At 32.0% G+C, this 16,471-nt stretch overlaps 1 protein-coding gene across 1 annotated transcript; it reads left to right on the top strand.

The window, feature by feature from the left end:
* The first annotated feature begins 9,258 nt into the window (after positions 1-9,258).
* LOC112755317 (putative expansin-B2) lies at positions 9,259-12,760 on the top strand. The gene is made up of 4 exons (XM_025803315.3): positions 9,259-9,531; positions 10,183-10,295; positions 11,361-11,551; positions 12,127-12,760. The coding sequence occupies exons 1-4, from the start codon at positions 9,333-9,335 to the stop codon at positions 12,458-12,460; spliced, it is 837 nt and encodes a 278-aa protein (XP_025659100.1). The 5' UTR covers positions 9,259-9,332; the 3' UTR covers positions 12,461-12,760.
* Positions 12,761-16,471: the final 3,711 nt, after the last annotated feature.

Raw genomic sequence — 16,471 nt, 5'->3', positions numbered from 1 at the left:
GCACTTTGGACAATATCATGAAGAGATCGATAAAGACTCATCCTATTACTCCAAAAGCACCTCCCCCCAAAGCTCCAAAAAGAAAAATGGAGTCATCAAGACAACAAAAACAAAAAGTGCAGAAAACTTCTACCAAAACCACAACGGCAAGAAAGGTAGAATTTGGTTGAAACTTCGCCTTTTTTAAATGAAATAACCCTTTTTTTTAAATCTTCAACTTAGACTCTTTTCTTTATCACATAAACAATCCTCCAATGAAGACTCTTCTGATAGAAGTACTAGACCTTCACCAAAACAAACTTCCTCTCATTTAAACAACTCTTTTTCTGCTTCTAGCAGTTCTGAATCGAGTAGCTCATCGAAAGATTATATTCACTCCCAACATCCTGAACCCAAAGCAATCACCAAGGTACATTCATAACTAATACAACATCAATCTCATTTGATTAATTCTTTTAATAGTTCCTTTTTTACTTATTATTATTTTAATGTGATAAGGCTGATGCACCCTTTCAACAACCTCCTTCCACTTCTGTGGCAAAAGCTGCTTCTGACAAAGAAAGAGAACATCATTCAAGCTCATCTTCCAGCGGTAATGTGATCTCCCATTACCTATCAATTAACTAATAAGAAGTCCAACAACCTGATCCACAAATATCTAAAAAGTTCACTCCTCCTGTTAAAAACATCAATCACTCAACATGCGCAATCTTCACAACATGATCCTGAGACCAAAGAAGGGCCTTTAGCTACTGTTTCTATTTTTTCAGAATGGTGAAAAAATTTGATCACCAACAACCTTTTTATCTCTCAACAAAAGGATGAAGTGAAGAAAGGAATGACCGCCATTGAAGAAGAGTCTACTAAGCTTGATACTGCCCATAAGTCAACGCAAAAAGCGTTTAAAGAATTTGAAATCAATATCATCCATGCTGTCAACACTCGAGCTCGTTTAACACAATGCAGAGAAGAGCTGGAAAAAGAACTTGCCCTAATTCAAGATGAAGAAGCTTTGTTGGACGGGCCCTATTTTAAAGCACAAAAGAAAAAGCAAGATCTCTATTGAGACCTTTGTGAAATAGAAAACAGGCAAGATGAAATCAGGAGAAAATATGAAAGATTACAAATTGAAGAACACGATGAGATTATGGTTTACTCCTCCTATGACAAAGAAAGAGTGCGCCTTAGATTCGAGTTAGAAAAATTACTAAAGCCTTATCTTTAAAGACTTAAAATGTTTTGTTTGTTGTTTTTTTATACATATTCATTAAAACTTTTCCTTCTATTACTTACGCTTCTTTTCATATATTAAACATTATTCTCCCAGTATCGATATCGCTTTAAATACTTCCCATTTATTGACTTAACTTCAACACCAGAATCGATATTCTTTATACGATATGCATTCTCAGAGTATAAATCAATTACCTGAAAAGAGCCTTCCCAATTATGAGACCATTTACCATAAAATCTTGATTTTCTTTCCATTGGTAACATAACTTTAAGAACTAATTTACCTACCTAAAGGAGCTTTTCTTTTACTCGTCGTTGTAACTACGAGCAACATTCTCCTTCTGATGAATCTTATCTTCAAGTGCCAAAATGCATTCATTATCTAAATCATTTAATTCATCAAAAATCACATTCCAATAATCCTCAATTGGCAATTCATCCTATCTCATTATTGTTATAGTACTAAGATTAATTTCTAAAGATAAAACTGCATCATGGCCATAGACCAACTTATAAGGAGATGTGTTCGTCGATCCTCTGTAAATTTTGATAAGCCTATAATACTTGGCTTAAAGTTTCATGCCAAGTTCGAGGCCTCTGACTAATTTTTTTATTAAATTAATTAAAATCTTATTTTCAGCCTCAACTTGACCATTTATTTGTGCATAATATGGCGTCGAAGTCACCATATTTATATTTCTTGATGCTGAAAAATTTCTAACACGTTGACCAGAAAATATGGTACCCTGATCAGTACTCAATGTTTGAGTAATTCCAAATCGATGAATTATGTATTTTTTTATAAAATCAATAATCTCATTTTTGCCCACTTCCACCAAAGGAATAACTTTGACCCATTTTATAAAATAATCGATGGCCACTAGAATAAATTTATGATTCTTTGACGAGGGAGGGTGGATCATTCCAATCAAATCCAAAGCCCAACATCTAAATGGCCAAGGTTTTATAATTGAATGTAACTTAGAGGTAGGAATTTGTTGTATTACTCCATACTTCTGACATTCTTGACATGTTTTAGCATAATTAATACTATCTTTAACCATAGATGGCCAATACACTTGATCATGTCAAAGTACCCATTTTATTCTTTCTCCAGCTTGGTAAGCATCACATATGCCTTATGCATTTCTCTAAGAGCAATATCTTTTTCGAATTTACTTAAGCACCTGATAAGACTCCCTTCAATACCTTTCTTATATAACTCATCACCCATCAACACAAAATTCATTGCTTTATCTTAATCTTTCGATTAACTTGAATATTAGAATTTCTCAAATATTTTGCAATTGGCTTTCTCCAATCATCATCATCCCACTCGTCTATAATTAAAACTTCTTTTTCTTCAATAGGAACAAGAATTTGTTATACCTTACCAATTTTTCTAGAGTTTTGGGAAGTATCTTATATTTCAATGCAATTTGAGCCAAATCATTAGAAACTTCAGTTTGAATTCTTGGAATATGAACCAATGATACCCTTCGAAAAGAAACTAATAATTTTTATGCTGTCACAAATATTTTTGTAATTTTTCATTATTACATTTAAATTTTTTCGACAATTGTTTTAAAACTAACCAAGAATCTCCTATAATCTAGACATCTAATTCCACTTTATCAATCAAAATTTCTAATCCCAATATCAACGCCTTATACTCAGCTATGCTATTTGAGCATGGGTATTTCAATTCAAACAAAAATTCTGATAGGACACTTTCTGGGGATATAATCAAAATACCAACTCCATCACCATCTTTATGCTTTGAACCATCAAAGTAGAACTTCCAATAATCAGAATTCACCTCGATAATGTTTGTTTCCTGGTCATTGGAATTATTCGATCTACCGACTAGAAAATCTGCAATGACTTGACCTTTAACAGCCTTAGCTGGCACATATTACAAATCAAACTCTGTTAAGACAAGCATCCATTTGCCTAATCGACCTCTTAACATAGGATAAGATAATTTATATATATACTTTATCAAATCTGTTTGAGCGATCACCTTTGTAGTTTTTGCGACCAGATAACATTTCAATTTCATGCAAGCATAATAAGGAGAAAGACATAACTTTTCAATCGGAGAATATCTTGTCTCAATATTGGACATAACTCGACTCAAGTAATAAATGGCTCTTTCATGACATTCCTCATCATCTTGAGCCAACATGCACCTAATAGTATTTGTCAATGTTGCAATATATAATTTTAATGACTCATGAGGGCGAACGGTTGCCATTATTGGTGCTTTCGACAAATAATCTTTGATTGAATCAAATGCCTTTTGATGTTCCCTTGTCCACACATACTAGGACTCATCCTTGAGCTTGACTAAAAATGAAAAAATGCAAGTACGACCAAAACGATTAGAAAAAAACATCGAAGAAAATTAATCTTTCCCAAGAAAGACATCACTTTTTTATTTGACGTTGGTGGTGGTATCTCCAAATTGCCTTAACTTTATTTTGATCGACAGCAATTTCTTTCTTTTGAACTACGAATTCCAAAAAATTTCCTACAGATATTCCAAACACATATTTCAATGGATTCATCTTTAAACTTTTTTTACGCACTATGTCGAACGCTTGATATAAATTATCAAGATGATGGTCTAATCCCAAGTACTCAGTTGGTATAATCGAGATAGTGCTCACCATTTTCTCATCTCCTTCATCGAAATATTCTCCATCCAAGTCAATGTCCTTTTCTTTATCATTGACTGGGGCTGCAACAACAGCCTTGCCTTTTTAAATTTAGCTGGTGAAGGAATCCCTTTAGGAACAGTTTTCCATCAGATGGGAAGACTATTCGAGAATGAACAGAAGGGGTTGCCCCATTGTCCTTGGAATTTGATCATTTTTTCGCACCATCTATCGTCCATACATACCACCTCGATGTCTTCTAGCTTTTTCTCGAGGATATGGATAACGACCTCGATTAAAACCTCGATGACCCCTCTGAGGATTACGCTTATACTGCGCATCTCGATTACGAAACTCTTGACAATTTCTTATCCATTGCACACCTAAGGTTTGCGAATGACTCATTGAAGGGGAAAAATTACTTTGAGGGACTCCATAACTTTGTCCCTCTTGTTGTTGAGAAGATTGCCTCTAACGAATTTGTTCCTCCTTATGAGCTAACCCTTTTTTCATCCTTTCTTTCTCAAATATAGCTACAACATCAGCATCAAATACAACATTAAATCGAGGGCACAAAGACACATCTTGATCCTTTAATTTCTGCTGCATCAAGATATCCAACAATCCTTCACCAACACCCAGGTACACTACTCGAACATTAGTTTTGAAATTCCCCAAAGCAGTATCAAATTCATAAGAAAAACCAACCATGTTGATCCCTAAGAAGGGCTCTGCAAAATTTACACCGGCATCGAAGGGATCAATAATCAATCTTCATATCTTTTTTGCCATCATCAAACTTTAATATCCCCTCCATGATTGCTTCTTGAATCAAATTCCTGAAACGGACACAATTATTAGTCAAATGGCTAGTTGCTTGATGAAATTTACAATAGGATTTCCCCTTTAAATCTTTTATCAAAAGCAATGTCCTGCCTTCCAGCAAGATTAATTATTTATCTCTAAGTCTAAGTAACACATCAAATATTTGATCTAATTTTGAAATATCAAAGCTGTACTTCTTTCTACTCTTATGTTTTGTATCATTAGATTTATCAACACTTGTGATTTTCTTAAGCAAAGAACACACATAAGGTGGACCTTTCTTTAATTCAGCCAAATCAACTTTAGAAAATTCAAAATTAGATTCCTCACTTGAGGATTCCATTTCGACATATGAAACCTTTTCTTTTCGAGAAAAGGGTTTATTTTTCAACCTTTTCTCATTTTTAAATCTTTCTTTTTCCTTTTGAAGAATTTTCACTTGACGAACTCTTTCGTCCAAATGAGCCAAATTAGGTATATGGACTTTAAGCAACTTTTGACGCATGTAAAAACCTAAATCCATAGTTGCTATTTTACCACTTCACTTTCGGAAAGAGACACATAGCATCAACTTCGAGTATTTTTAAAACAATTCATGAAGTCGTTAATTGATTCTCCATTTTCACGTTTCAAAGCCACCAAGACAGTGATTGTTACATTCATTTTTCCTCTAAAAAATTGAGAATGAAAAGCACTCTCCAATTGCACCCAAGTTACAATCAAATTAGGCATGAGATTAGAAAACCAAGTAAATGCTTCTTCGTTAAAGAGGAAGGAAAGAATTTCATCTTCAAGTTTTCATCATTTGCTAAATTTCCAATTTGACCATATATCGAGCAATATGCTCAGTGGTCGATTAGCCAACTTCGCTTGCAAACTTTGTTATTATTTTAAGATTTTTTTACACCCCTAGGCATCTCTGCTGCTTGTACAACAGCAGAAAAAGTAGAAACAAAGTATGGTTGATTCATAAAATCCACATTGAATCTAACTCTGTTAAGCACATCCTCAACAATCCTAGTAACTTGGTATCATTCACCATGTTGATTGGCTCACATTCGAGCCAATACTGCATCCGCATTTTGATATCGTTGAACTACTCGTGGAATATCTCCTTCAAAGTGCATATCTCCATCCCTATTTCTGGACATGTTTATTGCATCTTCTGGATTCATTTGCATATTCTACTGATCACCTTCATTGTAATCAACAATTCGAGCAATCCGCTCAACTTGTTTTGCAAGACGTTCAAATTTTGACTCATGATTAGCCATCATGGGTTCAAAATGATAGTCATTTACTGGGTCAATAAATTGACCAAATCATGATAACTTTCATCAACATGCTGTCGAAAAGCAGCCATTGAACCAGGATCATTCGATGTAAAACCCACTTGATAATCACGAGAAAACTCAGGATATAGTGGAGGAACTGAATTGTTGACTACTCCTGATGTATTTTCAAATTGAACCGGACGAGCATAACCACCCATTGGTGGAGTATAACCTGGAGGAAGGCCGTAAGGGGCCAACCAGCGGTTATTGGCGGTTGTGTTTGCATCAGGGCAATTTGTGGATGTGGATTTCGCCCACTATTATCGAATTAGTAACCGTCGCATTCTCTCCCAACATACTACCTTTAGAACGCAACATCATCTCCGCCGAAGTTTGTGCAACTATAAAAACATTATCAGTTGCAGATGACTCAGCGTTAGAATTAGAAACTTTGTCTGCTATATGTAAAATTCTGTCACTTCTAAGTTGCACACACTAGATCATTACAGAAATTTTTTGGCACACTTAATTTTTAAAATTGTCTCACTAGGAGTGTCAATTTGTTATGTAGATTTTTAGAAAATTTAGGTGGTTCGATATCTAGTGATCTGGGAGCGAAACCTACTCCTCTTATAGGTACTATTTTTGAAAAATGCATCAAAGATTCTTTTATTTGGTTACAATAACAAAGGAAAAACTAAAAAGTAAAAAAAATAACTTTAGAAATAAAATGACTGAGAATGAAAGAAATGGTATTTAATTTAAATAAAGCTAGAAATTGCCTTCGGCAAAATAGAAGGTTTTTGAAATCGAATACAAGGTACGGAATCTTAAAAGAAAGTGAAAAGAACAAACTTGTTGAAAAGATAAATTTGTAGGAAAAGAAAGTTTACGAGAAATTTAATTAAAGTGAATGTAAAAGACATAGAAGGAACTCTACAGAAAAAAAGCTCTTTGCAAACTCAGAAATTTGTTAGAGATATGAGTGTGCGAGAGTGTTTTTTGAAATGAGATTCCAACCCTTGTTCCTTCCGATCTTCAACTATTTATAAGGTTTCTCAACCAATCAAATCCTTATGCATTTTCCATGTACGTAAATTTTTGTATAACCGCTTTCGCGCTTTGAATTATATTAATAACTAGCATCAATTGTCTCCACTCATCGATAAACCTTATGGCCTTCGAATGTATCAATCAAGTCTTGATCTCGATACCTCAAAACTTATTTTATTTTGACTAACAACTAGTAATTAATTTTTAGTATATATATAACATAGTTATTTTTTAAAATAATAAAAATATTTTATTTTCTAAAATACTTTTTTAAAATTGGCTCAAAATCCTATCTCTAAATAACCTTTAATTTTTAGATAATATGTTATTAATTATATCTCTCTTATTTAATTATTTTATCAATTATCTTTTAGAGAATGTTTGTAATTTTCATTCTCTGTAGTTATTTTTGTGGGCCTCCTTATACATGATAATGTTATTAAGGAGATACTAACTTAAAAAGTTATTTTATTTAATTTAACATATATAACATTATATGTATAATATGTATAGTTATATATTTATTATATATCATATATTAAATTATAAAATATATTAAAAATATATTAAACTATATACATATTTATATATAAATATATTATAACTAATTTTAATATATATTTAATATTTTTTATTATATAATATTATTCAATTATTCTAACAAGTGATTAAGGAATAGGCAAATAAAAAATACAAATAAAATAAGTTAATTTTCTATAATCATTTTTGGCCTCTAATTAGTCTTATCTTTGCATTGGTAGTTTATGTTGGGTCATCGTGGAGAGCCGTCGACTAGGGCCATCAAAATGGGCTAAATTTATCGGGCTAATCTGTTTATCCGTTTAAATAGGTGGACTTTGTCTCTAAAATTAAGTCCGTTTAAATTTCGGGTTAAACGGGTAGCCCGTTTAATTTTTTTTATATTTTTTTAAAAGAGTAGCACTTTTACCTAATATTTCTCCTGATCCGACCCGAAAATCCGACCCATCAATTAAAAGAAATATTATTTTTTAATGATTTTTGACCTAAAAATGATATTTTTTGTCAAAAATATTTTTCAAAAAATAAAATAAAATAATAAACGGACTGGCCCATTTAACCCATTAGACTGACCATAAATGGTCCGAGTTAGAAAATTTTGGCCCGCGAATAAAGTGGGCTTAATGGGCCGGGTCTAAATGGGCCAGGCTAGCCCGTTTGACAGCCCTACTGTCGACCCATCGAGAACATAAGATGACATCACATCCAACTCAAAATCTTAAGATAATAAGTTAATGAGTCTCTCATCTTATAAATTCCTCACTTTTTTTTTATTTTTTTAGATGTTAAACTAACTTCAACACTTCTTACACTTGCCACACTAACCATTTAAATGTCCTTGACATACATAAACAACAGAATCTGCTTCTATCTAATAAGATCGCAATCTACGTACGATAATTAGGGAAGTCCCATCTCCTTACATTACGATGAATACGTGAATGACGTCTCCAATCTAAAATACAAACTTGTTACTTGGCTTCTTCTATGACGTTTGTGCAAAGTAGTGGTGAGACTCAACTTTCTCTCCATCATTTATTTATTATATTTTTTTTATAATTTTTTATTTTCCCATGTGGAATACTTTACTTGTTTTCGGTTAATAAATTAAAATATGCACTTCCCTCTTTAATTTCTCTTTGTTTTTTTTTTTCCATTGAACCATTCTATATAATTCTATTACATAAAGTTCAACTAACTCGACTAGATTCAAACTCTACTATATAAAGAATAAAAAATAAATATTTAAATTAATTTCTAAAAAAATTTAAATTGAATATTTTGATTATTAATAATTTTTTATTATTTTAGAGGTATTCGAAACAAATTAATCTCTCTATAAGAAAAATAATTTGTCTTGTTATAATATTTATTAGGTATTTAATTATCTTATAATAAAATCTGTTAAAAATTGATTTATTTAATAATTAAATATTTTATTGTATTAAATTCTCTAACAATAATATTTAGATATTTTAAAGTAATAAAATATTATTAAAAATTAAAATATCTAATATGAAATTAATTTATATATCGATGACCAATTTAAATATATACTCAAGAATAAAAATTGTCGAATAACTTGTTTTATATATAATTTTCTTTAGGAATAATATAATTCGAACTTGAATCTCTTTAATTATAGTTCTATAAATAGCACCATAGCCATAGCATATTCCACACAACATAGATCACAGTAACCATCAAGTACCAAACGGTATTGGCAAACTCTGTTGTGATAATATATATGGCTCTTACACTTCAGTGTGCCCTCTCTCACATACTCAGTTTCCTAGTGTTCCTGTCAATATTCCTAGTGAACCCTTCCTTCTGCTTCAACCCTAAAAAGCTTGTGAATGCTTCATTCTCATACACCCCATCTGGTTCAGATTGGTCACCGGCACTTGCCACTTGGTATGGACCTGCTAACGGTGATGGAAGTGAAGGTAATAATAACGTCATTGCCATGCAATTTTTCGTTGATGATACAAATAAATAATAATTTAAAAAAAAACTTTAGAGAACCAACCATACTATAAGCCAATTTAATTAACTCGTCTTTGTTTTTAATTTTGAAATTTCAAAAAATGAGTGTAGTGAGAAATTGTTTTTTTTTTATTTATATATAATTAGCATTTTTTCAATTAATTGACTATAATTGATTATATTCCAAATTGATTATCTAGCGGAATTCTAATTTAAAATAATCTTATTTAACATTATATTTATAATTTTGTGTATGTGATATCTATAATTACATATTTATTATATCTAATATTATTAGATCATTTCAATAAATAATTAAATTAAAGAAGATAAAATAAAATAAAAAATAATTAAAAAATATAAAATAAAATAATTTGAACTATTTTGATTAATTTTTTATTATCTTTTGGATATTTTTGCATATTTATAAGATACCCAAATACTGCTTAAACAATTGCTGAATTATTGAAAAGAAATTTTAACGATGAGAAACGTTTTTTAACGCCATAATTATTAGTGTACAAATTCTTAAACCCAATTTATAACGATTGATTAATTAGACTGTGGTCCTTGTATATATATAATATAATATAATTGTCATGATCATGTAGGTGGTGCTTGTGGATATGGAGTTACTGTTGGCCAAGCTCCAATCTCTGCAATGGTATCAGCAGGAAGCCCTCGTTTATATGAAAACGGCAAAGGCTGTGGTTCTTGTTACGAGGTTCATATCTTGAAACACGAAGCCACATATATTTCCTGAATTATTATATTTTTGGATTTACATTTTCATTATAAATTAGAGATATATGCATGTATGTGTTATTATATTATTAGTAAAGTAATTATATATATTTTTAATCATCATTGTGCATGAGAAATGACTAATTAAGAATTTTACATATGGGTTCAAATGATATTTTTTTAATGAAAGATCTACCTATAAACATGATCTATATAGCAAACTCTTCTACTTAATAAAATAAAACTTCGTAATCGTTGATGTTTGCACTACTGTGTAAATAATAATTTACAAATTGAAATATAATATATGATACGTTTTATACTGTCGCAACTATACTTCAAAATTATTAAAACTATATATTCTTTTAATTTTTATATATGTATTATATGTTGACTTCCAATTATTCAAGATATAATAACTATTTATGTATTTTTTTAATCTATTTAAATGATTTAGAAAAATATTTTTTTGATATGGTATTAAATTAAAATTTCTATGACCAAATTGGATTCTTTACGATTGCGTTTGAAAGAGACCGAGACTTAGAGATAAAGACTGAATTAAGTTTTTTTTTATCGTATTTGGTGTAAAATATACTGGACTTAATTATATTTCAATATTATATTTGATTTAAGATAAATATAGAGACCAATGACTTATAATTCAAATGACATAGTCTTTTCGTACTCATTTAAGAGGTCATGGGTTCGAGTTTCTCTATCGTTGGTAAAAAAAAAGATAAATATAAAGATTGAAAGATAGATTTAAAATTTAAAAAAATTAAATAAAAATATTTTTAAAAATAAATATTATAAAAATTTTAATGCTATATTTTACTTTCTAAAGATACTAAAAAATTAAAATTTTATGTCATTGAGACTAAAATTTTAATTTTAATTTTGATTACTGAACACAATATTCAATTCCAGTATCCCAGTTTAGGTGTCAGAAAACAAATGCATCCTTTGGGGAAAAAAAATGCATCCTAATATATAGTATAGTAATTAACTCATGCTGGGTTGCAATTATAATTTATTATTTAAGGTGAGGTGCACTGGGAATTCAGCATGCTCGGGAGAGCCTGTGAAGATAGTGATGACAGATGAGTGCGATGGATGTGGTTCAGATGCCGAATACCATTTTGATTTGAGTGGCACTGCTTTTGGTGCCATGGCTCTCTCAGGTCAAGATGGCACCTTGCGCAATGCTGGCAAAATCAACATTCAGCATCGAAGGTTTCTTTCGTAATTCAACCTTCTAACTTGTTATTATATATATACTCTATACTTTATATACTCAATTAGCTTAATTGATATTCCAAGTGGGACAAAATAATTCTGAAAAACTTTCACTATATTTTCAATAAATATTACAACTTTATTGACTTAAATTTTCAGTTTTTGACATTCATCGTAGCAAGATTTGGTCGGTGTATGTTATTATCATTATTATTCTCTTAGCGTTTATATTATTTTGTTTACAATAGAATTAATGCATGAATTACTCCAATAAAAGTCAAAAGATTTTGTCGTAGATGAAATATTATTATCAAAAACCTAAAACTAGCACCTAACTCCTACAAGATGACTACTATTGAAATCATGGTCCAGTGATCAATTCAAGTAAATATATCGTTCCTGAGGCACATTAAATCGTGATATTAACATTAACAATAAATTACTAAATTCTTAATTAAAAATTCTTGACTTTCTAACTTATATTCGCCTAATTTTTATAGTTTCGTCTTACATTGACTTATTTTATCAAACAAGCCACATTTTCTTAAACGTGACAAGCTATTTTCTTGCAGAGTTGAATGCAACTACCCTGGTGTGTCAATTGCATTCCACGTGGATGCTGGATCGAACCAAGAATACTTCGCTGCCGTGATTGAATACGAGGATGGAGATGGTGACCTTTCAAAAGTTGAACTCAAAGAAGCACTTGACTCAGCCTCATGGTACACCATGGATCAATCATGGGGTGCTGTTTGGAAACTTGACAAAGGGTCACCACTCAGAGCACCTTTCTCTCTTCGGCTAACCACACTCGAGTCCGGTAACTCTATTGTGGCCAACAATGTCATACCTGCTGGCTGGGTTCCCGGTCACACCTACAGATCCATTGTTAATTTTCAAACCTAGCTAGCTAGCTAGCTAAACCCAATAATAATGCTACACAAATATAAATACAGAGATAAGGTAATAAAGACAGAAAAGAAAAAATAGAGTCAGAGATATATAAAGTATTTTTGTTCTAAAAACGAGAACAAAAATTATCCGTCTCTATTGATTTTTCTGTCTTTATTTCTCCGTGTCTAAAACTTTGATTTCTGGGGAGCAAATTTCAAACACAACCTAAATCTATACATGTCATATATCTTTGTATGGATTTACACTATTCAAGATAATATAGCTTTGATAAATATCTATACTCCGGACCTATATATTTTGAAGGATTTGTGTAACATTATTATGTGATATCCTCTACAGAAAAAGATAAATCATATAAGTCGTCCTATTAGTGGACTTTGGATTGTCTTCTTTAATCAATTATGAATGAAATAATTAACGTTAGTTAACCTGTTAATTACTTTGGGTCGTTGTCATATTTTCCATCCAAGTAAGGCACAGCGGAAGAAATTAAAGTTTAGTAATATCTAATCATCATTGAAAAAAAAAATTATATTTGTTCTGTTCGTTTTAAAATAATTCTATATCTAAAGAAAACATATATAATGTAAAATAATAAAATAAATTCTGAGAATATTCAAAATTATATAAATAGACAAAATTATTTTTAGATAAATAATAGTTATATATATAAATAATTGTTATTCAATTATTGAATTTAAATTAATAAAAGTACTTCTAAAAAAGAATAAAGAGTTGGACACATATCAAACATACAACAAATAAAGGAGACACAAAAAAAAAAAAATACAATAAAAGAATTTTTCTATAAATAGAGTTTGACCATTGTAAAATGATTGAAATTTTATTCACTGAATATACACTTACAAGCTTATTAGTCTCATAGACAAACGATATACAAATTATTCATTCTGACTAAGTTCTTATTACTCTTGTTAATTAATTTAATTACATTTTGTTCATTTCAGTTTCTTCTAGTGTACAAACTTTGTTTCCCTGTAACTTGTTTTCATTCTACCAAGGTTTACTTACCCTTAATGCTTTAGAATTTCGCTAAGGTTAAAGAGTATTTTCAGTGATAATTCATTATTTCAACTTTAGCATTATGTAAAGTGTATATGTAAGATAAATATTGAAAGAACACTCTATATTTAATATAATTTTTTCTGCATATTTCTTTACAATGTTTGCTTATTATTATGATATGTTTACATGCTTTCTTAGATTTTGAACAAGAAAACTAAGACCTTAGGCTACCAAAAGTATATTCCATAGAATACTAAAAAGCCCAAAAAACACAAACCAATTGTTATTTCTTTGGACTTAATATTATTATGAGAAAATGCACTTTTTTATTATCAAAATTTTTAAATTTACCCTTAATAATATTCAAATTCCCTTAATTTTACCCTGAACGTTTAAAGAGTTTCAATTGTTATTTCTGTTGGGAAAATCTCAACCAAGGTTCAAAACAAGAACCTGTCTAACAGCGGAAGCACCAGAAATAATTTTCCCACAACCTGTGCAATTAAATGGGCAATGCCAAAGATACTCCAAGCAGCAAATATAATGGCAGAAATTAAATAATCAGACACCAGAATTTTAACGTGGGAAAACCCCCAAAAGAGGGACAAAAAACCCACGGGACCTAGTCCAGAAAAATCTTCCACTATCAGAATAATGGGTACACAAACAGTCTTCCTAGTAACACTAGGGCATCTCAACAATCAACAAAATACATCACCAAAACTGGTGGAATCAACATAAACCCTCCACAAAGTGGGTATCTCAAATCAGGCAAAAGAGAAGGCAATACAACAAATAAGTTATATCCTAATGTTCATCTCTACACCAGGAATAACATACTAAAATTTCATAAGAAATGGAGCAAGTTTACCAAGTCAATGTGATCAAAGTTGGCTTGCCCTTTTCCCCCAAATTTTTTCTTCTCCAACGCCGAAACCCTTGCTGTTATTTTCCTTTCATTCAAATGAATGAAGCCTTCAAAAATCTCTCTCTCCCTTCCTCCGTGGCTTAAAGCCACTTTCTGTTATTTATTTATTTATTTATTTTTTTTTGTTTTAATGTGTGGGCCCCACTTGAGGTTGGGGACCCACCAACAAATCTCCCCCTCACCAACTCAAGTGTGGGGATAGGCTGCTCCACCAAGCCCGCCTTCTCTTTGCAGGAATCAAACTTCACTGCAGGTAAACTTTTAGTCATCATATCTGAACCATTATCATCAGTATGGATCTTCTCAAGTGCATATGACTTCATCTCAAGCGCTTGACGTATCCAATGATACCTCACCTCTATGTGCTTCGATCTGGAATGAAACGTCAGATTCTTGCTGAGATGAATAGCACTCTGACTGTCACAGAATAACACAAACTTCTCTTGATTGATGCCTAACTCTTGTAGAAATTTCTTCATCCATAAGAGTTCCTTAGAAGCTTCAACAACAGCAATATATTCTGCCTCTGTAGTAGACAAAGCAACACATTTCTGAAGTCGAGATTGCCATGACACAGCTCCCCCTGCAAAAGTCATCATATAACCAGAAGTAGACTTCCTTGAATCAAGATCCCCAGCCATATCCGCATCTGTGTAACCATCCAACACAGGTTGGCCACTTCCAAAGCATAAACAAACTCTAGAAGTACCATTAAGGTATCTGAGAATCCACTTCACTGCTTGCCAGTGTTCTTTGCCAGGATTAGAGAGAAACCGACTAACAACTCCAACTGCATGAGCAATATCCGACCTGGTGCAAACCATAGCATACATCAAACTGCCAACTGCAGATGCATATGGAATCTTCTTCATTTCCGCTTTCTCTTTCTCACTTGTAGGACATTGCTGCAAACTCAGCTTGAAATGACTAGCAAGTGGAGTACTAACAGGTTTAGAATTACTCATGCTAAACCTCTCTAAAACCTTTTCAATGTACTTCTGCTGTGACAACCACAGTTTTCCATTCTTCCTGTCACGAGTGATACTCATGCCAAGGATTTTCTTTGCAAGACCCAAATCCTTCATAGCAAAGGATCTGTTCAAGTCTTTCTTAAGACTTTCAATCTTCTTAGTGTCATGACCAACAATCAACATGTCATCAACATAAAGCAAGAGAATTATAAAATCACCATCAGAGAATTTCTTAACATAGACACAATGATCAGAAGAAGTCTTACTATACCCATGACCTTCCATGAAGGAATCAAACTTCGTGTATCACTGCCTTGGCGCTTGCTTCAACCCATATAAGCTCTTCTTCAACTTGCATACAAGGTGCTCCTTTCCTTTAACCTCGAAACCCTCTGGTTGCTCCATATAGATTTCTTTATCTATGTCACCGTGAAGGAATGCAGTCTTCACATCAAGCTGCTCAACCTCTAAATTCAAGCTAGCCGTCAATCCAAGCACAACTCGAATAGAGGACATCTTCACAACTAGAGAGAAAATCTCCTCAAAATCAATACCTTTCTTTTGCTCAAAGCCTTTCACAACCAATCGAGCTTTGTACCTTGGTCATGAGACATTTTCATCCACTTTCAACTTGAACACCCATTTATTCTTGAATGCTCTCTTACCCTTCGGCAACTTCACCAATTCAAAAGTATGATTCTCATGCAAGGATTTCATTTCTTCTTGCATGGCCTTCAACCAATCTTCTTTATACTCATCAGACATAGCTTCCTGGTAGCTCTCTGACTCCCCAGTCTCAGTGTTCATCACATACTCATGAGGAGAGTATTTCTGAGAAGGATGACTCTCTCTAGTAGATCTTCTCAATTCAAGCTCAACTGGTGGTTCAGGTGGAACTTCAACATCTGGCACCTCAGGTTGAGGTGCAGGTTCATCATGCAAATCATCACCATCATTATCAACTTGTACATCTCCCCCATCAACAGGAGGTCTAGTGAAAGGACCAGGTTCATCATCAACAGAGCGTCTAACAGTTACTGTTGGCTTATCTATCTTCTCAAGATCTTCAATAGTTTG

This window comes from Arachis hypogaea, chromosome 16 (assembly GCF_003086295.3).
Source record: "Arachis hypogaea cultivar Tifrunner chromosome 16, arahy.Tifrunner.gnm2.J5K5, whole genome shotgun sequence".
In the NCBI taxonomy this organism is placed as follows: Eukaryota; Viridiplantae; Streptophyta; class Magnoliopsida; order Fabales; family Fabaceae; genus Arachis; species Arachis hypogaea.
Note: the sequence above shows the minus strand (reverse complement) of the source record. Positions and strands in the feature narration are given on the sequence as shown.